Source organism: Periophthalmus magnuspinnatus, chromosome 6 (genome assembly GCF_009829125.3).
Source record: "Periophthalmus magnuspinnatus isolate fPerMag1 chromosome 6, fPerMag1.2.pri, whole genome shotgun sequence".
NCBI lineage: Eukaryota > Metazoa > Chordata > Actinopteri > Gobiiformes > Gobiidae > Periophthalmus > Periophthalmus magnuspinnatus.
This window is the reverse complement of record NC_047131.1, coordinates 26,658,412-26,685,225: the sequence shown is the minus strand read 5'-3', so window position 1 is coordinate 26,685,225 and position 26,814 is coordinate 26,658,412. Positions and strand designations below refer to the sequence as shown.

Below are 26,814 nucleotides of genomic sequence, written 5' to 3'. Positions count from 1 at the left end.
GGTTTAGGATGGTTAAATGTGTTGTGAAATGGAGTATCCTGTACCATATCGACACCATAGTCTGACAGCAGAATAGTTAGATCTGGAAATAATTGAACAGTGACCAGAGTAGTTTACCTGTCGAGAAATTGGTCAGTTTAAGCCTTTTTTCAGTGGGTCAAAAGTAACTAGACATTCCAGTCTAAGGACAGCTGTAAAGGCCAGGCATAACATTGGGAGAAAATCCTGTGCTAGAAAAGCAGAAGGTTCTCCTCATGGGAAGTTGTCACAGCAGTATATGAGAGCCAATGACATCAATATTCAGGTGTGATTGTATTGCTGTTTTGAACCAGCAGGAGTACTTTCAGCCACTAGGGTTGTTCCAAATCGTATTTTGTTTTTAGTGTGATGGCATGCCCAAATCACAATTGTGTCATTGTCCAAATGCTCATTGTAAAGTCTTTGTTTGCAATGTCAACCTCAAGTCTAGAGCCCATGGTCATGGAAATTAAGTGGAGTTTTTCTACACATGGGTGCTGTGTCTGGTACATTTTTCAAAATGTATTTCATCCTATGTTCTTCAATAAACCCAAATACTACTATCCAATGGCGACCTGTACTTGACATGGCAGTCTAATGTTAAAAGGTACATGCGCATATTAAGTTGGCACTTGTTGATTGCGGTATAGGAACCTTTATTTATAAAAAAAAAACAAAAACGCTGAAAATAGCAAACTCAAAGTGCAAAAATAGCTTCAAACTAATAGAACAGAGTCAAAGAAAAACAATGTGTCACAAGTGCTCAACTTGATCATGTCTGCCAGTCAAAGAGAGACACACTGCAAACTAATAAAATTAAAAGTTTGGTTCCTCACTTGCGTCTCAAACCTTAAAAGGTCAGTTTCTAGAACTCGAAATCTTCCTCCGTCATATCGATGGCCCAGGCAAATTTATCCCTTTGACTTTTATTGTAGATTTTCTCCAGGGGCACCCCAAACTTCTTACACCTGAAATAGAAAATAACAATATATAATGCATCATGTATGAATCATCAAAGGTCAGTATCTGCAGTTTTGATTTATTTACAAACTAAACCTGCTGAATTGAAGGCAGCAGTTTGTACGTACCAAGCCACTGAGATTCGTGGGTCAAGGTAGTTAAGCTTTGAGGTGCCCAGAGCAATCTGTTTATTCTCTTCTCGGTCAGTTGCCTGAAGCTCCATCTTTAGCAGCTGATCCTCACAGCGTTTCACTGCTGCCTTTTTGCGCTCCACTAACCTGTAAGTAACAGGATACATTCAATGCAAGTAGTGTTTCTTATCCAGTAATTTCCCTCAGCAGTAAACAGTAAAAGCCTTTCATTCATAAAAGCAATATATTGATACAGCAGCTCATAATATCTGCATTATCACCATGCGTCATAGCCCTAGTAATTGTGTTTCTTTAATTGTTAAAGCAGTATATAAAACAAGATACTTACACCTGCGCTTTAGGGTCAGAGTTGTCCTTAGATTTGGCCTCCTTCTTAGCTTGTTTCAGTTCCGACTTAGCAAGTGCAAGTTGTTCTTTTCTGGTATCAATCTGAAACAAGATTTAATTTTGTAATATTCATGTTTTAATTTGTTATAAAAAAGGAAACAATAGTCTTACCTTGGCTTGTAGGTTTGCCATCGATTGCTCAAAGGTCTTTGGCGGCGCCCGCTGGTGGTTACACAGAATTGCAACAGCTCTATTTGCTCGATTGTACGACAAAATCATCTCTGCCACATTGTCCCACTCTTTGGAGAGTAACCAAATATTTCTCATTAAAATATGTAATATTCAACTAAAACAACCCAAAGCATAACAAACTGTGTCCACCCATTTACTTTACTTTATTCTGTGGTTTATGTCCAGTTTTTTAAGTAACAATCTGAAATACTACCTCTCAGAGTCAAAGGAGATGTGACAGTTCTATCTCAGAATGAAAAACTGGCACATCCAGGGAGCCTAGAGGGCCTAGATAAGAGTCAGGCCAAGATGGCTTCTGCTGCCACTGCCTAGAAACTGATTGATGTCTGACACCAGCCTATCTTGAATCAAGCTAAAAATATAAACTGTCAAAAATGAGACACATTATCAAAATGACTTACTGTTTGTGAGCTCCTTCAGCTGCTGCTGCAGAGTGATAGAAGCGTTGTATGTCCTGAAAACCTTTGCTGTAAGCCCCGCCATTAGAGAGCTCAAATGCTTGTTGAGCTTTTGTGTCTAAAAAGAGAAATAGAGAAACAACATTGTGTCATGTTAATATGTACATATACACAGCACTGAGTGTTACTCAGAAAGAATAAACACTAGGTGGCACTGTGGTACCATTTTCATGCGAGAGACAAGACAAAGTTGTTTTTTTTTTTTAAACAAAACATACATTTCTCATAAAATATAAAATTATCACAGTTTAAGTGAGATAATCATTAAGTTTCCAACAAGTCAATCATCATCATAAAGGTTGGTAATCTAAATGTCTTAACTAAACTCTTGCTCCATTCTATATTAAAGTTTGGCAAACATGGGTCATTATAATGCTGCAGGTACAGTAGATTATTGCAAAGGTGTAGTTCTATGTTAAAAGGTTCAATGTCTATTATAAATGCAATTAATACTTCAGCTGTGACTCTAAAATGTTGCACTTGAGAGCAACCCAGCTTTTTATGAAACAATTTTTGTCTTTTACTGCATGTAAATACAAAACATTCACAGCTCTGTTATAAAGTGGATTACTAATCATTTACCAATGTTTATAAAACGTATATTTGTGTAGGTATTATTCATATTAACAGGAAAGATTTTGTGAAGGCAATAATTAGAGTATCTGACTATATCAATTCTTTTTTCACACTTAAGTGTTTGTTTCAGCTACTTCCTGTATATACTTGTACATATAAAGCATGTAAGCAAACCTTTACCAGACAGGAGTGTTAATTTGTTTAATATGATTTTTTTTTTGCCAAAGATCTTTGCAGCTTCCTGTCTATGGTTTGATTCTGCCCATCCTTCCAAACTCTCCCCAAGCCATGGTCCAGCATGTCCCCTTAGCCTGGCCTCACCTGACTCAGCTGTCATCTCCTGGCGCTTTCCCTGTACACCCCCTCTTCCCAGTGGTCTGGCCTTTCCACATGTCAATCAGGCCTGCCCACAGCAGCCATTACCATTCCACCTCCACCACTGGCTGGCATTTCGTGACACTGGAGGGCAAAGAGGCAGTGCAGAGCTTACCCCTTTGTCCGTGGCAGCAAGGTAAGCCTTATTTAATTTGTAACTGCAATTCGAATGGTTGCAATTAGAAATCTGAAATCATTTTGGTATATGTATAACACCGGTTTATGTACCGGTAGTTCTTTGGATCTCTACAAACAAGTGCATGCAATTCTTACATTAGTTTAGCTTTTCACTTCAGTTTCCTTTAGTGTGAATGCTCCTTTTAAAAATGTGCACTGTGAATTGAATCTTTATTTAAAAATAAACTACAATCAGTCAGAAAAATCACAATTTCATATTTTGTGTTAAGCCCCCTCACTTTCAACTAGTTGAGTTTTAATTCCAATACATTTTTGTATACCTTGATGAGGCTCGTTCTCCCACACTCCAGCTTTCATTAATTTCTTGCATTGTGTGGGCATGTGCCTGATCCATTTCCTCCACTTGTAGCTCTTAAATGTATTAAAAGGGAATGCATTTGTCAGTGATCCACTCACTTAACCTAAGGTCATGGTATGGGAGCAAGAAACAGCCCAGTTTCCAAGAGAAGACATGTATATTAATGTACTTTATGGGCAGTGTTAGCTGGAGGCCTAGTTCAAAATGTAATGCTGTTGAACAGAGTTTGAAGCTTTAAAAAATAAATCTATGCACTGACCTAACCATGCACATGGCCAACTCTGCAAGGCCTGGTGCCTGTAGCTGCAGGGAAGAATGGAGAATTTTTGTGAGCACAAATGTTATCCGTGTAGCAATTTTCACTTGTGCAGTTTCATATTTATCAGCCAAAGTCTATGCCCTTTTCTCGGCTGGAACTTTCACTCTTTTCCAAGTATCCCTGCTTCTAGTATGCTTCCTTTCTCCTCACCGATGATGCTCCACTTTTCCCCTTTGCTCTCAACACACCAATAGCTCATGTCCATTTATAATTCATTTTACATATACTAGACTATGATATGCATGAAGTGTCAAGTTAACAAGAGTAACAAGTTGTACAAATAGACAACTTGTGTGCCAGGTTCCACTCACAATTACCTCATTAAAAGACAGCAAAAAAGAATGGAAACACTCACAGTAAGGTGATCAAACAGGTCATCTCCAGGTTCCTTGTTCTCCATGAACAGCTTAAGATTCTTAAAAGCCTACAACCCACACAAAATAAAATAATTTTACTACATTCCATCAGTTTTTTTTTATATAACTTTTCATTGAGTAGCAATCTTGCATAAAAGACTTTTTCGACAAGCAAAAAATGTGTATTCGAAGGTCAATGCAGGTCTAACAGAGCAAGTTTAAGTAAGTGTCAAAATGACAAGCTCTTATTAGTTCATTTTAGGTAGGTTAAGAATTGAACATTTATTACATTTTTTTTGTTTTGTTTGTGCATGTACTTTCCTATCCACAATTCTCAGGGTGACTTCCAACAGCATGAAACTGAATTTCCTCACTGCTTTTCATGTTGAGTTTTATTCGAAGTGACATTTAGCAGCAATCACACTTGCTTCTATGGGAATTGATGGTAAAATATGCAAGAGACTAATTAATTTTAGCTAATGTGTTGATTTAGAATAGGCTCATATGAATAATTATATGTCCAGCCAAGAAACAGAACACTTTGGCTGTCAGGTGTTAACATTTCCTTTTCTGTTTTTAGGAAGATAATATGGGGTTAGGGTAACACCAGAGAAGAGATAGCAATATATATTTTAAGGCTATGTATACACACTAGTATCTGAATGTGTATGTATGTATTGAATTTATGTATTATCACTAATCAATAGTATTTACAGCTCAAATGAGTTGTGTTTGATAGTAGTTTTACTATGAATGTTTTGCACCTTTTCAGTGTACTTTAGTATAGGATCAAATGGTAAATTTAAATAAATGTATACAATTTAATGTAATTTTAAGTTTTAGACAGATTTTTTTCCCTTTAACTTTCAAACTTTAATATAAAATAAATAAATAAAATACACCACCTAGCCAAAAAGTCAAGACCTGAATTTAACTAAGCAAATGGGTACAACATTCAACATTTGTCACCCAAAAAAATGGGGTGAGCTGACCTGAACACCGATTCACTTGGCTATTCCAACAATGGATTTTTCATTCCTGATAGCACAGACATATTCCAAGATCACAATTGCAGCATTCAACAGGCTCTAATCATGAAAAAGTGTGTGAAACCGATGTCTCATGCTCCCTGAAGCAGATTAATCACCTCAGAGTCCAGACCTTCACCAAGACCTTCACGACTCTGTGCAGTGGTCCAACTGTCCAATCATCAATACAAAATCTTGGCTATACTGAACACAAGTATATGTTCTGATGTTGTAGAAGCTTACTGAAACAATGCCTCAACGAATGTGTGCCATGACCAAAGTTAAAGATGGTCTATTCAAATATTAGCACATGTGAGTGACTTTTTTGTCCAGGCAGTGATTTTATATACCAGAGAGGGATTCGGGACTATTTTCTTTTACCTTCTTAATGACGGGGACCTTGTTGTAGTAGCGAATAGAGTCTTTACCCAGGAAGTCAAACTCTACTACATACTCGTCACCATCCAGTTTGTCGTGCAGGGTAATGTGCTCCACTCTGAGTGAGCAGCAGCCCACCGTGTCAGCCGTTTCTCCTTCCTCCTTCTCGTTACCTGCTCTCAGGGCCAGCTGATGTTGCCCAGTGGAAACAGACATTAAAATGCCACGAACACTTAAGATTTTAGATTTGTATTAAATATTGTGTTGATCTCTATTGCACTACTCAGTGGGAACACCATAAAGGGCTGAAAACACACCTTGTCTATGAAGTAAAGGGCCACTGCTCTCTGGCGCGTGCTCATCTGTTTAGACTTAAGATCCTGATTGTACTGGTATCGGATGTCATCAACACACGTCTTCAGTTTCCGTGCAACTTCATATTTCTCCCAGTCCTTTTCACCCTGTTTTTAAGGCAAGTATTCATGAAGAAATCCATACACCCGATGCCATGTACAGCCTGTACTTAATAGTCAATAGACCTACCTTTAGTTTTGAGTTGGCATTGAGCATAATGTACTTGATGGATCCCTGAATGTTTTCTGTCCAACTGGCCAGCCATGTCACCGTGTTATCGTGACGGACCTCTTTCCAGTGATGACCAGCGGGTGGCACAGGGATATTGGATTCTCTGACATAGCAAAGAACACAAAAACATTGGAACAGTATTATTTTCAGCATGTTTAAATCAGTGTCGTGGTGAGGGCACGAGAAATGTAATTTAGTCGAAAATCTAAATTAAAGTCATGAAACGCATTTTTGACTTGTAAGTCTGTAAGTCATGTTAAAGGGTTGCAATTTTTGCTCAACACATAACACCTTCAATTTATCCAAATCAAGTTGGTTCTCACTTGCTACAGTTTATGATGACGTCTTCTGGTTGGATCCTTTTCTTTAGCATGCCTCGTTTTGGGTGCTCCCCCCTCCCTCGGAACAACCCTGGAGGTTCAATCTTGAAATTGCCAATTCTTTCCTTGTGGTGGTCCAGTAGGCAGTAGCCAAACTCGTCCACAATTTTCTGGTTGGCATCTTTCAGAGTCTAGAATGAATTTCAGTTAGTATTGCAAAAGTATACGCACATGGCACATTTGAGTAACCTTAATTTACTTGTTTCTCCTCCTTAGTCATGTATTTCCGAGCCTCCACTTTAGCCTTGTGCATGGCATTCATCTCTCCAAAGTCACACTTGTTCAGGTCTTTAATAATTGACCTTTCCTCTGAAGTCATCTCCTTAAATGTGAAAATTGAGATTTAATACAACAAATGTGGAAATCTCATCATTACATGCATCAGCTAGAGAAAACCCAATACAAGGTGTACACAGCTGTGTCACATCATTGCATCATGCATAATACCACTTTCTTTCTATTTAATAGCTCCAAAATAGATATTCAAAGGGAAAAATAATCAGTGTTCATGTGGGTCCCTTACAGTACAGACTGCTTCTTTGTTAATCTATAAAGTATACTTTTCTGAAATATCATGACTTCAGAGGCCAGGTACTATACCGACTTAAAGCCCGAGTTATCCGTTTCACAGGCTTTGATACCAAAATTGAAATTCAAACATAGACTTACAAGTGACCACTTAAAATGTCCTCATCAGAGGCATTATGACACAAAATACAAGCAGCCAGTCTGCAAGTGTTAACCATGACTGACACTTGATGAGGGTGGGCACTGAGGGCAGTGAAGCGTAGACAGTTTTTCCGGCTATAATAAAACACTTTAATTGGATTTGTTCATATGCAAGGGAGCTCCTTGTATGGATTAGCATATCAATGCTTGCACACAAATCGTATTTTCGAGTGCATTGAGCACTAAGCAGTGCAAAATTAATTCTGTATGAAATGCCTGGGGCTCGATATGGCGTCTTTATAACATGATTGTAACGAGCATACATGTATAAGTCATACATACAAAATGTGGATAGTAATATATTTTATTCATAATTAAATGACTATTACCTTTCTCCAATCTTTAAAAAAGTTCTCCCGAAACACATCTTTGGTGGTGTACTCATGATCCAACATCTGGGCGAAGTACAGAGCCGCCTCTTCAGCAGCCAGACTCAGCTTTACTGGTTTACCTGCACGAGATAATGCTTTTTGAGGCTTGGCACGGGCGTGAAAGGCTTTATATTGTGCATCCATTGTATACAATTTGTCTGACCATCATAGTAGAAATGAACATTGTCTGGAACAGGCTGATATTCTGGAGGAAAGTATGGTCCTTTGTGCTCCAAAAATTTCCATTTAACACCATCTTCATACTTCTCTTCCTCCCACCTGATGAAGATAATACAAGTGTACATGTCAAACAGCAGTGTTATAGTAGTACACTTGTACAATGAAGTTGTGTTTAGTGAACATGCTCACTACAATATTGCTAGACAATAAACACAAAGTTCTTACCATCTCCAACGACTCTGCTCTTCCTCTTCCTTCTTTTTAATCTTTAGGAGTTTGGCCTCCTGAATTTCCTCCTTTGTCCTTTTAGGTTTTTTTGAGACTGGGGCAGACTCATCCTCCTCTTTTTTGACTGACTGTAGAAATTAACAAGCAAAGATGTAAACTTAAAATGTATTCAATTCCACCCAGCGGTCATAAACCCAAAAGAGTCGACCTTTTTCATTTTGTTTTTACTCTTCTTTTTCTGGGATGCTTCTTCGTCATCTTCTTGTTTCACTTTAGTTTTCCTTACTAAACTGTAGAAAATAAAATATTATGCTGAACAAAAATCATGAGCTTAAATGTCAAAAAATATTTCTTACAAAAAATGGACAACCTAGGAGTAGAATTAGCAGGGGCCTCAGTTTGATCTTCTTTAATTCTTTTCCTTTTCTGGCCTTTCTTCTTTGATATAAAGTCTTCATTATCATCTTCAGGCTCCTGTTTTATCTGCTTGCTACTAGACAGAAAGAAATTGGGCAGTATCTTGCCCCAGGTCTTAAAGCAACAGTAGCGTTAGTGAGATAATCTGTTGGCAGATAGTGTCAGCACTACTGCTGAAAGCGTGGGGCGTGGAGCTCTAAACAAGAAGTGTGCCATGCCAAAACATTAGGTGGAGCAAATTGAGGGCATGGTGTGTAAGACCAGTGTCCACAGCTAGAGAAAATGAAATGCAGCACGGGTTGGTTTGTACATTTATTTAATAATAGCATAACTTAAAATCTTCGCCCTCCTCTTGTCCATATGCCATGGCGTGAATCACGCAGTTTCCTGAAGGTTAAAATGTACAGAGGTTAGGGAAACGTTTAGGGGATGTTGTGGGAAGGTTTCCTGAAGGTTACAACTTAAGTTAGGTTAGAGGAATGTTCAGAGAACCTTAATGGAACGTTAGGAGTAACCAAAAAATAATGTTGCACAACAGTCATAAAACTTTCAAAATTAACCTCAAAACAACCAAAAGTAACCTTCACTGAGTGTTCTGCTAACCTAAAAATAATCTTCCCCGAACATTCTGGGAACCAAAAATTGTTTGCTGGGACGGGCCCGGGAGGGGTTTGGCGCCTCAGTAACCGTGCCTGCAGTTTTAGGGTTGCTATCCCAGATAAAAACGTGTGTGTGAACTATTGGTATATATAAGCTATTTCAAAACTTAAGACTTCACACTGGGATGTCCGTGCACCATCCAGATGCCCTCCCCGCACTTCTTGTATCAGCTCAGCTCTACACTACAGTTTGGTTTGATCTGAATCTATACAAAAGCTGGTCATTCACATAAAGCTGGTTGCAGCACTATCCCAAAGTCTTCTTACCCTGTCTGCAGTCCTAATGCTGCAATGTCGGATTTCCTCACATCCTCATGCTCTTTCTGTCTACAACTCAGGTTGGACTTGTGCTGTCTCTGAGCATTTTGCTTACACAACTGAAGCTGAAGAACCTTCCAAAGGGTCCTCTTCATCACTCAAAGGCTTTTTCCAACTTTTTTTTCTTCATGACAAAATCCTCAGACTGGCTCTAACTACACAAACAACATTTTAAGCATTGTACAAACTAAAAAAAAAGTAACAATTTGGCTTTACGGCTAACATTAGGTTAATTACAAATGTATCCCATAACAACAGTATTCTGTGTGCATGCTTTAAACACAGATAAGATAATGAGACTTCAAATTCAAAGAGAAAAAAGAGATTATAGATACAGGCCAAGTTAAGTAATTAAGTAAAGCAATTAAAGAAGGGTTCACCATCACTTCACATTTCATTTGCTTTATATGGTCGCACTGGCTTAGCGCTCACAATCCTGGATTCAAACTCAAACACACCATTACAGCCACGTCAGTGGACACCAGTTGCAGAAATACTTTTCTCTGGTGTTGGTCATGAGATAACCATGTTTAAGTTGTGCTTTAAAATACAGAATTTTTACAGTTTAGATAAATGGCATTTAATTTCTATATTATATACCTGTTTATTCTTTAGCTCACAACCAGCACTGTGTGCATGCATCTTTTTATACGTTATTCTTCACACTGTTTATGCAGGGCAATACATTTTATATCATAAAAAGCTAGTTATGAATAGGGTAACTACAGTTAGCTATGTGCATTTATGACACTCTTAATAATGCAAAACTACAATATCCTCATTTCAAGAGTTTACTTTTTTTCCTATGATTCTGTATAAATAATCCCAGACTCAGAAACAGTGCTGCCCCTGACAGTTTTGCTTCCCTTCAAAAGAATGCCTCGACATAGCCATGTTTAAGTGCATCACTGAGTAAAATCCATGAAAAAAGCTATACAAGGAACAGTGGGTGGTCATTTGTCCATTGACATTTACGGACATTTCTGACCTAATTCTGCAACACAGTAATAACCTTCCTCTCCAACCCACTCGGTTTCAGAGTCACCCTGAAGGTAAAATTTAATAGCCACAGTTTGGCAAAAACAGTTTCTTGGCCACCTTTTTTATAATGTCATTGTATTATGTTGGGCTGGGTCCATGTCTCAGAAACAACCCATTAACAGCTCTCCAGAAAAACGGCTGTGGACGCAGATTTAATTCAGCAAGCCCTTGGCCTATTATGCCGTTAACCCCCTGCCAAATATACAACAGTGCTTTCTAATATTCTCTTTTCATTGACAAGCTGTATAGATTTCTCTTTAAATTTAAAGAAATTACATTTTCTCTGAGACGATTGGGTTGGCACCAAATGCAGTTGGTTGTGTTGGATGAAGAAGAAAAAAAACACTTTTGGAATTGGAAGGACAAGATATGATCCAAAACAGGGTATGTAAACTGATAGTTGGATACATTTTTATATGCTGTCTTAACAGTGTTTTTTTGGACTCACCTGATGTCTACTTGCACACTTTCAGTCTTAGCCTATGGAGACAGAACATAAAACAATCACAGCAACACATGAGAGCATCTCAGTCATAACATGGTGATCTCCTTAATTATGCATTAAACATATTTCCACTAAAATTATTTATTTGGCAACGCTCCGTACTAGCCTCTGAACTGAAAAGAACCAATGATGTTACCTTTTTGTGAACTTTTCCATTTTCAATTTTCTCTTGAGGTCTAGCTGAATTTGCACTGAGAGAAACATAAAGAGAACTCGTTAGAATTTGTGTCATAAGGCTATACTAAAACTCGTTTGCAAAAATGCTAAGCACCAAGTTTTAGGACTTAAGATATACTTGTTATAATACTAAAGGTACACTTGACAAAGCATAAAAGGCATTTAATTAAAAAAAAAAGAAAAAAAAAAGAAATTCTTCAACTTTTGACTCGCAAAGCTCCATTTTTAAATATTGAAACCAAATTTGTATCCAATAAGTGCAAGCAAGTAGCAAGAATATATATATTTTTTTTAATAAACAGTATAAATTAAAGGGCATGGGCTGCAAAAAATAAATTAACCAAGTTTGCCATAAGAGCTGTGTATTCAAATTTGTACGGCTCAAATTTGAATACAAAAGAAATAACAAAAACCTCACCACACTATACACACTAAAGTATACACTGAGCCTCCAAATGCATTGTTTCAGCTTTGATTTAATGAACTATAAGTCAATATAATAGCCTAATTATTGTGACAGGCCTACAAACACAAAATCACCCATGCTTTTGATACAGTTTCCAGGAGGTTTCCCAGTAGCTGTTAAATTCCCAAGGATGCACCAATCCAGCATTTTCAGATCTGATACCAATATCAATACTATGACTTTAAGTATCTGCCCATTGTTAAGGTCTAACTTCACTGAAACTGAACAGCAACTGTCTCCAGTTTCACCCTTAAGGACCCTACTGGGAGACAATAGCTGTTTACAGTTTCAGTGAAGTTAGCCCCTCCCTTCAGATCGATTTAAGGTGGTGTGTTCACAAGCATTCTGACCAGAGCTGAAGCAGCTTGGATGAGCAGCGAAACGTCTTCACTCCTACAACAATTTGGCCGGTTGACGGATTTAAACTTCGGCTTTTGCTATGGATCAGACCTGGACAACTGAAGGACTACACTGACATTATGTGACATTCTAGGCCAAAATCAGCATATAAATAGTCTTATGATTCAATTAAACACCCAACCAGGACATCAGCTTAAGCGAGATCATGGAACCGCTACCTGATCCAGCTCATTTTTCAGTATTGGCATAGATATTTGATACCAATAACAGTCATGGCTTGGATGACACGTCTCTGCAACATCGCGTGGCGGTCGGGGACAGTACCTGTGGAATGGCAGACCGGGGTGGTGGTCCCTCTGTATAAAAAGGGGGACCGGAGGGTGTGTTCCAATTACAGGGGAATCACACTCCTCAGCCTTCCCGGTAAGGTCTATTCCAGGGTACTGGAGAGGAGAATCCGACCGATAGTCGAACCTCGGATTCAGGAGGAGCAGTGTGGTTTTCGTCCTGGTCGTGGAACACTGGACCAGCTCTATACTCTCCATCGGGTCCTCGAGGGCTCATGGGAGTATGCCCAACCAGTCCACATGTGTTTTGTGGATCTGGAGAAGGCATTCGACCGTGTCCCTCGTGGTGTCCTTTGGGGGGTGCTCTGGGAGTATGGGGTCCGGGGCTCTTTGCTAAGGGCTGTCCGGTCCCTGTATGACCGGAGCAGGAGCTGTGTTCGCATTGCCGGCAGTAAGTCAGACCTGTTCCCAGTGCATGTTGGACTCCGCCAGGGCTGCCCTTTGTCACCGGTTCTGTTCATTATATTTATGGACAGAATTTCTAGGCGCAGCCAGGGGCCGGAGGGGGCCTGGTTTGGGAACCACAGGATTTCATCTCTGCTGTTTGCAGATGATGTTGTCCTGATGGCTTCTTCGAGCCAGGACCTGCAGCAGGCACTGGGGCGGTTTGCAGCCGAGTGTGAAGCGGCTGGGATGAGAATCAGCTCCTCCAAATCCAAGGCCATGGTTCTCGACCGGAAAAAGGTGGTTTGCTCTCTCCGGGTGGGTGGTGAGTCTCTGCCCCAAGTGGAGGAGTTCAAGTATCTCGGGGTCTTGTTCACGAGTGAGGGAAGGATGGAGCGTGAGATTGACAGGCGGATCGGTGCAGCGTCTGCAGTGATGCGGTCGCTGTATCGGTCCGTTGTGGTAAAGAAGGAGCTGAGCCGGAAGGCGAAGCTCTCGATTTACCGGTCAATCTACGTTCCTACCCTCACCTATGGTCATGAGCTTTGGGTAATGACCGAAAGGACAAGATCGCGGATACAAGCGGCTGAAATGGGCTTCCTCCGCAGAGTGGCCGGGCGCACCCTTAGGGATAGGGTGAGGAGCTCGGTCACACGGGAGGAGCTCGGAGTAGAGCCGCTGCTCCTACACGTTGAGAGGAACCAGCTGAGGTGGCTCGGGCATCTGCTCAGGATGCCTCCTGGACGCCTCCCTAGGGAGGTGTTCTGGGCATGTCCCACCGGGAGGAGGCCCCGGGGAAGACCCAGGACACGCTGGAGGGACTATGTCTCTCGGCTGGCCTGGGAACGCCTTGGGGTCCCACCGGAGGAGCTGGAGGACATGTCCGGGGTGAGGGAAGTCTGGGAGTCCCTGCTTAGACTGCTGCCCCCGCGACCCGGCCCCGGATAAGCGGAAGAAAATGGATGGATGGATGGATAACAGTCATGGCAGAAACAGTCCTTAAGAGCCTTTTTAAATAAATAGCACTTGGCCGATAATTGATGCACTCCTGTAGTGGCTAAACACCTGAACCATCTCGCAGTCTGAGGACTTCAGGGACCGGCCTCCTGCTGGTGCCCCGAGTCAGGGCTAAACATGGAGAATCAGCGTTTCAGTTTTATGCAACTAAAACCTGGTACAGTCTTCCTGAAGATGGGAGACAGGCCTCTACTTTGACAATGTTTAAATCCAGGCTCAAAACAGTTCTGTTTAGCTGTGCATGTGACTGAAAGGCTTTTATTCTGCACTCTTCTGTTTTAATTGTAATTTTGTTATGATTATTTGTGATTATTTATGTTGATCTGTGTGACTTTAATGTCCATCTTATTCTTTGAATTACTTTGTGTGGGCATTGTGCTACACAAATAAACTTGCCATGCCTTGCCTGTTAGCAAATCCCAGCCCTCTCACCTGTCCCTGGTGGAGTCTCCCCCTGCCCCAGCGCTTTCATCACCATTCAGCTTTTTCAGTTTTGAAGATTTCTGCTTGACCTTTTCTTCTCTTTTCGAGTTTTTCTCTCGTCCCATTTCTGTAAAACAAAACAAAAAGCATACTTTCGCTTTAAATTACAATCGCAACAAACGTGTATGCCTGAGAGATCAGTGCATTTACCAGAGAATTAACGTTAGCTACTTTGTTAGCTAAAGGGCTAATAACACGTGACTGAAATTAAGAGAAAACACAAATGTAGTTGTGCAGTGCAGTCGTGTGGTGAACTAAATGTACCTTGGTTGTCGGAAAACGCACAGAAATGAAATCTTAAAGACCTGGCTCACCTCCGGATCCTCTTTGCTAACAGCGCGCGCACTGTTGCTTTGGCTAACGATTACCGGCCTCTGATTGGCTGAAGAAGTAGCCAGATCTCCAAAGTCTGAATTTTATCATAACCGCTTCTAAAACTAATGATAACTAAGTGATACGTGTCAAATTAACCTTAGTAATATGTGCGTGGTATTTAAGCTACTTTAACTAACTAAACCTAACTGTTTAACACACTCACTAAGTTATCTCTGTGATGTTTGGATTGAACGCGCGCACAGGTGGGTTACTGTCTCTTTAAGAAAAACCCGGAAGTGATTCAACTCTCTGTTTTGGTGTTGCTGTTCTGCTTTTGGCTGTGGCGATGATATCCCAACGCCTTATCTTTGCTTTTCGTAGTAGTACAAGGTGTTGGCGACATCCGATAGCTTTTGTGGAGGCCCGGAAGCGTGGCGGCTGGCGCTGCTTCTCGACACCGGTTTGTAGCCGCGGGTCCCCGGTCATGGAGGAGATACTGGCCCGAGTGGTTGCACCTTTACCCACATACGAGACCAGAGACAAGGCGCCCCCTCCACCTGAATCCAACAGTCTGGAGTTTATGCATTTCTACAAAAGTTTGGACACGGAAGATAAGCTCAGTTTGCTCACAAAACTATCACAAGACTTTGGTGTTGATCACAAAAGTGTCTCTGAGCTTGCTGTTAAGCTTTTGGACACTCAAATTCGAGATTTAGCAACCATCTTGCAAGCTGAAGACAGGCTGCGTTACAGTCTAATTCCTCGTTACAGACAATTACTCAGCCATATCAGTAGGGTGGAAGGGGGAGTCAAGTTTTTGGTGGACCTTCGCACGGATCTACTGGAAATAATTTCATCTAAAGCGAGTGACAGTCCGCAAATAAGGGTAATGCATGTGTTTGTTTACAATTTCTACGGATGCTCGTGTGTATCAAAACAATTTAGTGTCAATCAGCAGCAATGATATAAAATGTATATATTATAATGGTTATTAAAGCAGAAGGGAATTGATCAGCTGACATTTTGACCCCAAGCCACTGCAGCCTTCTTTGCAGCCTGTCCCATGACTTAGATCTTCACATCTTAAGTGACATTGACCCTTCACCTAGTTTCACTTTACAGTACAAGGTTACCGGTGTATTTTAGGCAACCAGTCCTCAAAGCTTATATTTTCCATGAGGTAGATTCGTGGCCTCAGAGGCAAACAACAGAGTAGATTTTTGTCAGATGTAGTTAAGGTCGTTCTGTTTAAAATTAATCAATAGACTTCACAACAACTCATAGGAGACCAAAATGTTTTAGCCAACAGTAAATGTAGAGCAACATTTTATAAGTCTTATAATGAACTTTAGACAACTTGCACAAACCAATTCCCATCCTAATATTATAATTATTTCTGAGCCTAGAGCTATTTCTATTGTGAAATATTGGTCAGCTCAGCCTGTACTTTTATTGTTGGCACTTTGCATTTTTAGATTGCTGTGGTGTTCATAATCATTGTATTATTTGGCTTTTCAGCTCTGTTTACACTTGGGGCCATCACTGTATCCTTTTAAGCATGCACGTTGTATTCAGAGAGTGCCTTTGTTTGTGTGAGACCTGCTGTGGAGATGGTCACTGTGCACAGGGCTCATAAGTGACAATCATATTAGGCAATTGTCCAGTACATTATTAATATGCTAATTTCATTTGAAACTGCCTGACTGTGCAATCACGCAGTAATCCAAAGAATTTGCGTACCGAATAGAGAAATGCAGATTATTTTTGAATGACTTGCTTACATTGGCTTGGTTTGATTATCACCAGAACTTCAATCATGCTGCACATGGCATTATTCATATCTGTAGCTCTTCTGTCTAGTTTCTGTTTCTTCTTTTCTGAGGTATACATTTGTCGATATTTATTGGCTATATATGGTTACAAATTAGGCTGTGCATCTATCGGTTAATAATTCATCTGTGGTTTTAATTAATTATTAACCCCCCTTGCTAGCAATTCTTTTTCTGTATAAATTATTTTTATAATACTGAGCTTGCTGTATTGCTCTGTATTCATTCATTGTACTGTTGCCAAGAAAAGCTAAAGCTATGTTTAATCAGTTTTCTATCTGAGCAATGTGCATTTCTATCCTAGTGGGGCAAAGGTATTGGCACAGCCTCTGTTGCTCCAAATAGCAGCTACATACCATTGTTCTATTCCTCGTACAAGAATACAACTGCCTCCATTTTCTTTTCACAACTGAGCAGTTAACATTTATTTTCTTTCCATTTTCCTTCTGATTCTGTGCAATCACGCTTAGAATGCTAGACCGCAGCATTTCAAAAGACTTCTTCCATCTTCGGAGAGGTCAAAGTAATGCACATCTCTGCTTGGCCTTGCTTTTGTGTGGGTGAGAATTGGCTACCTAAGGCAGAGGCTTCAGTCTCGTGGGTTGTGGATTTGCTGTTTTCTCCTGAAAGCACAGATTTGGGATTATCAACCATCAAAGATTATTTTACCCCAGGCTTGTGAAGTACAAATAATGGGATAGTTCACGCAATATGGCATACAAGAAAGTGTAGTTTGAAGTTTCTGGGCTTTTTTTTGCCCTTCAAGGTTTACTCTTTAAACCCTTTTATCCTTTAGCCACTGTTGCATAACATTTTTATTTGTATTTTTTGATAATACGCACCAAGAATGTAGCTCTTGTATTTTTACCATTATTTGAACTTGCTGGTACGAGCTATTACTATGACTGACTGACTGACAAGATGATATGAAAGAAGCGAAAGAATCCACTGGAGCTGCAAACATCTGCTCGTTTTCTATTTGTGCATGTGGACCGGCGGCTTGTTTGTGTGTTTGCAAGAGATTTGCTTTAAATGAAGTCTGACCTTTACAGGGGGACAGGCCTACTCTGAAATGGCAAGTTGTTTATTGAAGTGGCTCTCCGACACCCTTTGCAAGCTCAAACAAATCACTCCATCTAATGTGAAAACACCCAAACAGCATGCAGACACCCAGGGGACCGTGCATCCCACACTGTACACCACATGAGCTGGAATTGTTCAAAAACACATGAAAGCAGGGGCAACTTTTCTGATAAAAAATATAGGGAAAAACATTAAAAAAAAACATCTTTTGGAAGCTATTCTTTGTTACATTTCTTTCTAGGCACATGAAAGTATGATTGTATTTTGTTAACTTCAGCCTCATTTGTATTCATGTCCGTTTTGATTTTCTCTCAGTAGTCTAATACAAAACTCATGAGGTGTAGCTTGCTTCCTGTGACTGCCTGGCTGCTGGTTTCTTGTACCAGATTGTGTTTGATGGTTCTTCCTCTTCTATAGGATCTAAACAGCACTCTGAAGAGCCTGTTGTCGGAGTGGTTCTCGGTGGGTCTGTTAAAACTAGAGAGGATCACCTGGCAGTCACCCTGTGATATCCTTCAAAAGATTAGCCAGTGAGTCAAGAAACACACTTTACAATTTTCAAATGCATTCATCTCCAATTAAATATGATGTGCATTTAATCTTCGCTAAGTTTTTTCTTATGTACCCAATTGCTGTCACTATAAGATCTGGAAAACTTGTCCCAGGGAGGCACAGTTGCAAAACAAAGCACACACCCCCCTCCTGGTAATTACAGTTATCTTGCTTACTTCTTGTATGCCTATTTTTAATGTTAAGAACTATTTGTAGTTTAGTAGCAATACTCTTATTGTCCCCACAAGAAAATTTGTCCTCTGCATTTGACCCAACCTCTAATGCCTCTGGAGCAGTGGGGATCAGATCTTGAATTAGGCTTGGTCAACATGCAAACTGCACAGAAAGGCCCATACCTTCTCTGTGAGGCAAAAATGCTAGCCAGTAGCCACTTAGCCACTGCGCCACCTGTCAAGAGGATTGTCCATTACATGGGAACACTGACCCCAAAGTGCAGAACTGTTTACACCTAAACCATTTGACGTTTCCAGGTGACATTATAATTCTTCTGTCTCTCTCCAGGTATGAAGCAGTGCACCCTGTGAGGAACTGGACTGACCTGAAGCGCAGAGTGGGGCCATATCGTCGCTGTTACGCCTTCACGCATGCTGCCATGCCTGGAGAACCGCTGGTCGTACTTCACGTGGCCCTGACTGAGGAGATTTCCAACAATATTCAGGTTAGTTCGCTACCTCCACATTATAGTTTATCGCTCTGCCTCACTTTACTGCACCTTCAAGGATAGTCTCCAGATTTACTTGTTTGTACCCACTCCTGTGTGACAAATGCATTATAGCCCTGTGGACAAAAAAACAAGACCTTTAAACTGAAGATTACCCTGGGAGCAACATCTCTGAATACTGCACTTTTTTGCCTTGACATTTAAGCTGTAATAAAATGAGAATATATAAAACAATAGATGTATACAGTTTTTGTATGGGGCTCTCCACTTGACAAGAATACCATTGTGCTTATGTGTCGATCAGGGGATTGTCAGGGAGTTTTCCACGCTGGATGCAGAAGAGGATGTGAATAAAATAAATGCAGCAGTCTTCTACTCCATCTCCTCCACTCAGGCTGGTCTGCAAGGCGTAGAACTGGGCAACTACCTCATAAAACGAGTGGTGCGGGAGCTACAGGTGGGTGACAGTAAAAGTAAAGTACTAGTAAAAGTAAAAATTCAAATAAAAGCTGCAAAATGTCAATACAGTGTAAATGTAAACCTTTGTAGCAATGAAAAGAACACAACACCTGGTAAATATATAGAGAGTATAAAAGTCCCAAATGATGCGTTACAACAATTCATATAGCTCTTTACTACTGCATTACCACCAGATTACACAAGTTGTGCAGGGAACACTTTTTAAGCTCCCAATAATCAAAATCCATAAACATGATGAAATGAAATGAAATGAAATGCACGACTCCAGCTACATAAGGTGTATCTCGACTCAGGCACACTGTATGCCCTGCACTTTATTCAATTAAAAGCAAAATCTACTGTATTTGTAACCCAGTTGGCATTACGATCTAATTTGTATTAGCTTTTGGCATGAAACAGAATGTAATATTCCATTCAAATTTATAGCGTAGGATTCAGTGTGGTTCTCAAGGTGTCTATACAGAATATTTATCAGTCTGGTTTTCCTCCACTGCATCTCAGGCCAAACAGAGAGCCGTGCAGTCAGGTTATTTCATTGACACATGAGAAACTGAGGAGCTCATTGGTCATCTATCATTTAAAACAATATCAATCTTTCAATAACGTCATCTGAACTCTTAAGTGCTACATATCTTTGTAAAGTTTTGCAGAAGTTTGTACTGTTGGCTGGCCAGACAAATAAATTGCTGCACTGCTGAATCCAAAAATTGCAAATGCCCAATTATGGTGTTGGAACTCATTACTATAACAATGTGAGATTTTAGGAACAAAGCCAGTGAGTTCATTTGAGTAATGATAATGTACCTGGGGCATCAATTCACAAATTGGGGCAGAACAAAACAATGCTTAAATCCAGCTGATGATATCAACACAGGTGCATCTCTATATAAGCCACATGTTACAAATGGTGGTTTATTTATATGGCTTTGTTCTTATTGCAAAGGGTAGGTTTCCTTTTTTTGTTTCCCAAACAAGATGAAAATTGTTTCAAGTCACGTTACACACAAATCAGGCTAATAATAGAGAGACTGGTACAAACATTATAACACACAAACACTCAGCGTAATTATTTTGACTAGCTGTCTAATTATTGCATTACCACATTCATCAAATCATTTGAATGTCATACTAAAGTGTACATGGCATTTTCAAGCAAAATGTAACTGTAAATTGTTGGTTATCCGTCAAATATAAATGGGTCACTATACTACTATCGTTAATTAGAAATCTTGAAATTTCTATTAAAAAACATTCACAATCTACAAATCCACAAAATACTTTGTTATTCAGAGCAGATTTGATTCCAGCTTATATGTGTACTTTTAACACAATGACTACTTGTACTAAAGCATAACAATAATTTATGTAGGGATGGAAGATATGGCAACAAATGAATCATTTTTTTTTGTCTTGGAATGGAGTTAATAGACTTAATCATTACCATTACTGTAACAAAAAAGTCACATTTCCTTCTCCAAGTCTGAACTCTGCTCCAAACCACTTTTACAGACACATTTAAAAGGCTCAAGTATATCACTGACTATTAAAAATGAATGAGTCTGGATTAACTGCACAGCCCTACATTTATCTGTCGTCTCCCTCTTTCCCAGCCAACAACTAAATAATAGACTTGACCTAAATACTGTAATTGTTCATATTATTCTGTGAAATATTTGATATTTTATGACAAGCTTTAGAACTTAGATAAAATGTTTAAGTGTAATGGGATGGGATACATTTTATAAGTCTAATGGGATGGATCTTTTGACCCATTAATGGTAAAGTGCTTATTATTTCCCTTATGTCTGGACTTGTATTCCACTGTGAATCAAGCTTTGTGACAGGTTTTATCTGTATGTAAAACGTGAGGTCTGGAGCATTGCAGGACACAGAGGGACCATGGAGATGAGGCAGAGATGATGGAGTGCAAAAGAAAAGGTCACTGTGGTGATTTAAGGTGAAGGGAGGTGGTCCAGCTTGTCTTGGTAGAGAGGACCCAAGGGTGCTGTTCTGCCATCATGACTTTTTTATTCTTCCTTGAGAGTCATTTGGAGACCTTGTATCTTAGACTGGCGATTCTCAAACTTTATGCCCCTCACAGAAAAGTATTTGGCACAGTAGTTTAGTACACCATAGTATTTTTAGTATCCAAGAAAATTATATTACCACAGTGACATGCTCTAAGGGTTAAGAAATGGATTTGAGCTAAGTAAATAAAATAATACAGTAACCAGGACAAAATGAGGACTAAATACAAAAATACCAGGATCATGTAGGGCGGGTTAATGTGAACATTTTAAAACCAAAATGACAAGGCTCACTGCAGCAGTTACAGACAGAGGGGTGACAATTTTTAATGGAGCGATGGAGCCGGAAGCGCGCCCATAATTACGTCCTATTTGGAACGTGGCGGTTACACATTTATATATACAGTCTATGGTCTGATCCCAACGTCTAAGTCCGTGTGTGTCGTCTGCAGTGTCCCTGTTGTTTAGCTAACTATTAACAAGTTTCCTACTACTGTTTATTTGATTTTCTTGTTTTAGATGTCAGGTTCAAACTAAATATTTAGCAGAGTTGTAGACTTTTATATTTGTGATTAAGCTGTAGCAGCTCTTTCACATTATAGATGTGTTTTGAGCTTTTATTGAAGTAAATGTCATTATTTGCCATGACTGTGATGTCATCCGAATAACCTCTACCTCACAGAATAAAAAACAAACAAAAAAAACAATCAAATGTCTTTATACCAGCAGTTGTTACTTTTTACCACAGTTTGGGAACAACAATCCTTTAGTTTTACCACAGGTGCTGCCGGCAGTTCAAAGTAAAGGTTAGAGTCAACAAAGCATAACTCTGCAGACTGAGACAGCACACCAAGGGGTAGACGCTGCGCAGCACTGTATGATTTTTTTGATTTTTGAAGTGAAGACAGGGGCAAAATCAAGGCAAGGTAGAAGGGAGAACAATGTGCTCTGAGAGCCATGGTGACACACATGTGGTTCCCAAGGGGGCGCCCTGACACCTCCCCACTTTGATCTGTAGATCTTCACTTCTCTCGCCTGCCACATTGCTCTGTCATTTATCAAACTAGACTAGCAGAAGAGGGGCGTAGAGAAGGAACCGTGGAAGAGGACTGCTGAGGTTTGAAAGGACAATACATTTTATAGGTGAAAGTACAAGGGCTTGGGAGTGAGGGACCAACCGTCCGTCTTTGTCAGCTGGGAATCGTTGATTTTGAATTCACTTCCTGTCCGAGAAGCAAATGACATGACCACAAGCAACAGAAATGTCAGCCTGGTGCTGGGTATTTGAGCAGTTGTCGTCTGAAACTGCAACAATGGTCTTTGTATTCCGGTGGGGTCCACATGCTGCTATAAGCTGTCCTTCACTGGTTGTATTCTATTTACAACATCTCTGCTGTAATATAGATAGTGTTTTTGCAGAACTCAGGGGCATTGCAAATAAAATTGAGATCCATAAATAAAATCCTATGATCTATACTTAACTTAACACATTCTCTGTACTTGTGACTCCCTGTGATTCCAGAGTGAGTTTCCACACATGTGCCAGTTCTCCAGTCTATCTCCCATCCCGGGCTTCACATCATGGCTGCAGGGTCTGTTGAACCAGTGCCGTAAGGAGGGCCGTGGTCTGGAGCTGCTGTCAGAGCAGGAGTGGAGGGAGGTGGAGCAGGCCACAGACTGTGCACCGGGCATGGCGGCCATGGATGCCCTGAGGAAACTCATCGGCACCGGTGAGTGGATGCGCTCGGAAAGGCTCAGTCTGCTCCTGGAGCCTGTTCTTATGCGCCTGTGTGCCTGGTACCTCTATGGAGAGAAGAGGAGAGGATACGCCCTCAACCCTGTGGCTAACTTCCACCTTCAGAATGGAGCCACTATGTGGAGGCTGAACTGGCACGCGGACACCAGCCCCAGGGGCATGGCCAACTCTTGTGGCATCATGGTCAACTATCGCTACTTCCTAAGTGAGACGTCCCACAACAGTGCACTCTACTTGCAGAACAAGGTCATTACAGCGTCTGAGCAGGTGCTCAGCCTAGTGTCCCAGTTTCAGAAGAACAGCAAGTTATGATATTAAAGTTCTTTTTGTTACTTTTTTGTAGAAATAGGTTTTTAATTACTTTAGTTGCTCATTGTGCTGGGAAAATGTAGCTTTTTTTTCAGCATTATTTGTTGTACTTACACAAAGACATAAATGTACAGCATGCATAATACTGTGCCAAAACATAATCATTGGGAAATGTTTTGCATTCATGTACTTTCACACACCCTGTATTTCAAGACTGGATCCTTTCTATCATCTGTTTTTCTTGGCCTGTTTATAGATAAAACTACCCAGCACTTATCATAATGCTGACTAAACACACTCATTTTGTTGAAAGAACCAATATTCATACATAAAAATAAAATTCCATTGTATAGTTTTGGATATCTGTACAGTATTTTGTTCAGATGTTCTGAATAATGGCTTTACTGATAAGTTCCAACATTTTAACTGAAATCCAGATTTAAAACCATTTATACATGACCTTGCGACTGTGACAGAGGTAAAAGTTTGAATGAAGACAACATCTGTGTAAGATGTATTTGCATGGATCAATATTTGACATATCTGATGTTTATTTTTACATTCTATCACATTGATTATGTTTTGACTGTCTTTTGATTAGTATTTGGTCACTTTTGTTTACCTTAAACTTGAAAAGCCCTTAGTTGCCTCTTATGTAGACAACATTATGAAACCCATCTTTGAACACTTATTTCTTATTATTTGTGTTTTTGTATTTGGTTTTGTGGATGTCAGCTTTGCCTTGATGCACTCCTGGCTGGAGCTGTATAAGACTGTGTGTGTGCTTCTAACTGAGACTGTAGCTAATGAAGCACAGGCATCCATCAATGCAGCCCCATGTTTCCAGATAACGGCGTGACAGAGCGCGGCTATTGCAATAAACAGTGTGGTAATGCTGTAATTTGGCTCAATCGTCTGACTGCTGGGAGGCTATTCATTTAATCTACACCTCCAGCGAATAAAGTTGTCAAACTTTCAGCATGTAAAATCAGCTGTACTTGGAGACTTTAAAATGTAAAAGTATGCAAAAAAACATATTTCTTTGTCCCCATCAGTGTTCAATAAAACACCTCAAACTATGGTGACAGAGCAAAGATATTCTGGCCTTTTTTGTGATTTGTGTCTGATGTTTTCATTATACTGAATAATGAAATGCATAGGAATTTCAAGTTTACTCTGTCCTTATTAATACCAGAACACTATGGAACACCCTCCCTCTGCCTGTGAGATCCTCACAGTCTTTAACACAGTTTAAGACTAGACTAGCGACCCACCTCTTCTCCCCGGCATTTAATTCTAGCTAAACAGGATCTTGGTGTTTTATTGTCTCATTTGCCTAAGTGTTATATTTTCTGTATGTAAAACTGTGTAAAACTGAATTGAATTTAATTAACACGATTCACAATGAATAACTTACCCGTTTTACCAAGATGTCTTTATATTTAGCAGTTTTGATATTTTAAGTACAAACATAATAATAAGTACAATCAACAATAGAACACATTTTTCAAAACATACATGACTGCAGGGCCCTTACTGTATATTTATTCCTCCCTGGTTGAAATGTGTAGTTTATGTTCATTCATCCTAGCAGTGTCTCCGTGTCTTTCCTGTTTACATTACTTACACACACAAGACTAATAATACTGATTTACTGCTAATCTGTTGTACCTCTACAGGTGCCAAGCGGGGCTCACATCCCTTTGTTACGAAATAATACATCACGCCAAGTTGACTGTGAAATTACATTTTATATCTCCGAGGGGTAAAACTTTCTTTTCACTTGCACTTTTTTTTTTCTCATGCACTCGCTCTCCCCAGCTCCGCTAGCTTCCTCCCCTCCCTCTTTTTTGTGGTGCTGTTATGTGTCCTAGAAACTAATGGAGTGAGAAATAAAGTTAAGGCAAATGGCCAGATTGATGGCGCTGAGATGTGAAGTAGGAGGAGAGTAAAAAAGCATTGTTTAACGGATGCCCTTGAGAGATGCTCCCTGGATGAGTAGACATGTGTGTGTGTGCGGAGTGGACCCTGACGTATGTGCTACACAGAAAAGAGAAGTGAGTGGTGGGTTGCCATAGAAACAGCATGACTACCCCTTCTCAACTTTCTTGTCACCTTTGCCATATAGTGCCTACATATCAAGTGCACAGACAGAATAGAAATGTCTTTTATTGAGCACAAATTTGGCAAGCTGAGACATGATTCGTTTGTCCGGAGTGTAGGCCATACAAGGTTAAAAATAAAACATTAACTGACAAAGAGTAGCCGAACCCTCATGCCCTAAACCGACATGCAATACTAAATAGTACAAAATAAGTGCTGTTACGATCCCATCTGTACTTTAAATGGTGACGTCACTGAACAAGTCCCTCATTATAAATAACTGTATTTGATTGGATAACAAATACATAAAGCACACACTGACAACCTTTCACAAAAACTTTAAATTCAAATAGGTTTTGTTTACAGAAATAAAGCCTGTTTTTCATATACAAATTGGAAAACACTGAGTCAATCTACAATCCTTTCTTCACTGGATTATAGTGACATTATTTATGGTCACGCAGCAAACAGTACCTTAAAAAATCTTTATACTATCTACCACAGTGCACTTCGTTTTATTACTTTTGACAATTACTATACTCACTGCTGTGATCTGTAGGGCAGGGTTGGCTGGACCTGACTGCAGATTTATACACACCCACGTTTTCATTTACAAAGCTTTACTGGTAAAACTTCCACAGTATCTCACCTCCCTGATTCAATTTAATTCTCATCTTTACCATACCAGGACTTAGGAGAGATTGACCTTAGCAGTAGCACAAATCTACACAGTACAAGGGAAAAGTAATTTTAGATTTTATGCCCCTAATTTATAGAATAGTATCATAAACATAAACAACTGAAACTAAACTGAATACCTTGTGCACCTTAAGTGAATTTAAACAGTCTTTTCAGACTATTGTAATTGTTTTAACTGTTCAGTAAATATTTATATGTACATATTACTATGCGTTTTATTAATTGCAAATGTTGTATGTTTTAATTGTGAATGGTATGCAATCTCAATGGGACTTCCTGATAAAATAAAATAAAAAATAATGTGTTTAAAAATAACCTTGGGTGTTTCACTGATACAAAATGAGCATGCTGTTCAGGCATTCTTGATGACACCTGCTAGATAATGATAGAAATAATATTATGGAAAAGTGGGTGGGTGATGATCCTCCCTTTTTCTCAGTGGAAGTCACTGACCTCTGATCACATGACTATGATCAGACAGACATTACATTGATGGAAATTCTCAGTTTTTCATGGACAAAGCCACTGGAAGCAGATGGACTTAAGTGTCAAACAGACTCAAATGGACAGACACTTTGGACTTGAGCCACAGCTAATGTTTCTGGACCTTGTTTTTCTCAAATATCATCGGTATCAT

General features: G+C 39.8%; 2 protein-coding genes across 4 annotated transcripts; one reads left to right on the top strand and one right to left on the bottom strand.

The window, feature by feature from the left end:
• Window positions 1-48: 48 nt before the first annotated feature.
• On the bottom strand, window positions 49-15,003 carry zgc:173742 (DNA topoisomerase I, mitochondrial). Of its 3 annotated transcripts, none has more exons than XM_055222735.1 (20): window positions 14,657-15,003; window positions 14,292-14,409; window positions 11,245-11,299; window positions 11,052-11,083; window positions 8,539-8,658; window positions 8,377-8,458; window positions 8,166-8,296; window positions 7,924-8,039; window positions 7,719-7,840; window positions 6,860-6,982; window positions 6,604-6,791; window positions 6,239-6,383; window positions 6,013-6,156; window positions 5,699-5,884; window positions 4,289-4,357; window positions 2,111-2,225; window positions 1,629-1,756; window positions 1,459-1,559; window positions 1,107-1,256; window positions 49-986 (listed from the first exon to the last, which is right to left on the bottom strand). In XM_055222735.1, the coding sequence occupies exons 2-20, from the start codon at window positions 14,405-14,407 to the stop codon at window positions 884-886; spliced, it is 2,226 nt and encodes a 741-aa protein (XP_055078710.1). In that variant the 5' UTR covers window positions 14,408-14,409; window positions 14,657-15,003; the 3' UTR covers window positions 49-883. The 3 variants fall into 3 exon arrangements, with proteins under 3 accessions (XP_055078710.1, XP_055078713.1, XP_055078711.1); XM_055222738.1 differs by having other exon boundaries at window positions 14,607-14,699; XM_055222736.1 differs by lacking the exon at window positions 14,657-15,003 and adding an exon at window positions 14,493-14,543.
• mlycd (malonyl-CoA decarboxylase) lies at window positions 15,004-26,484 on the top strand. Its single transcript, XM_033968044.2, has 5 exons — window positions 15,004-15,543; window positions 17,987-18,099; window positions 18,644-18,800; window positions 19,108-19,260; window positions 22,833-26,484. The coding sequence occupies exons 1-5, from the start codon at window positions 15,004-15,006 to the stop codon at window positions 23,376-23,378; spliced, it is 1,509 nt and encodes a 502-aa protein (XP_033823935.1). The 3' UTR covers window positions 23,379-26,484.
• Window positions 26,485-26,814: the final 330 nt, after the last annotated feature.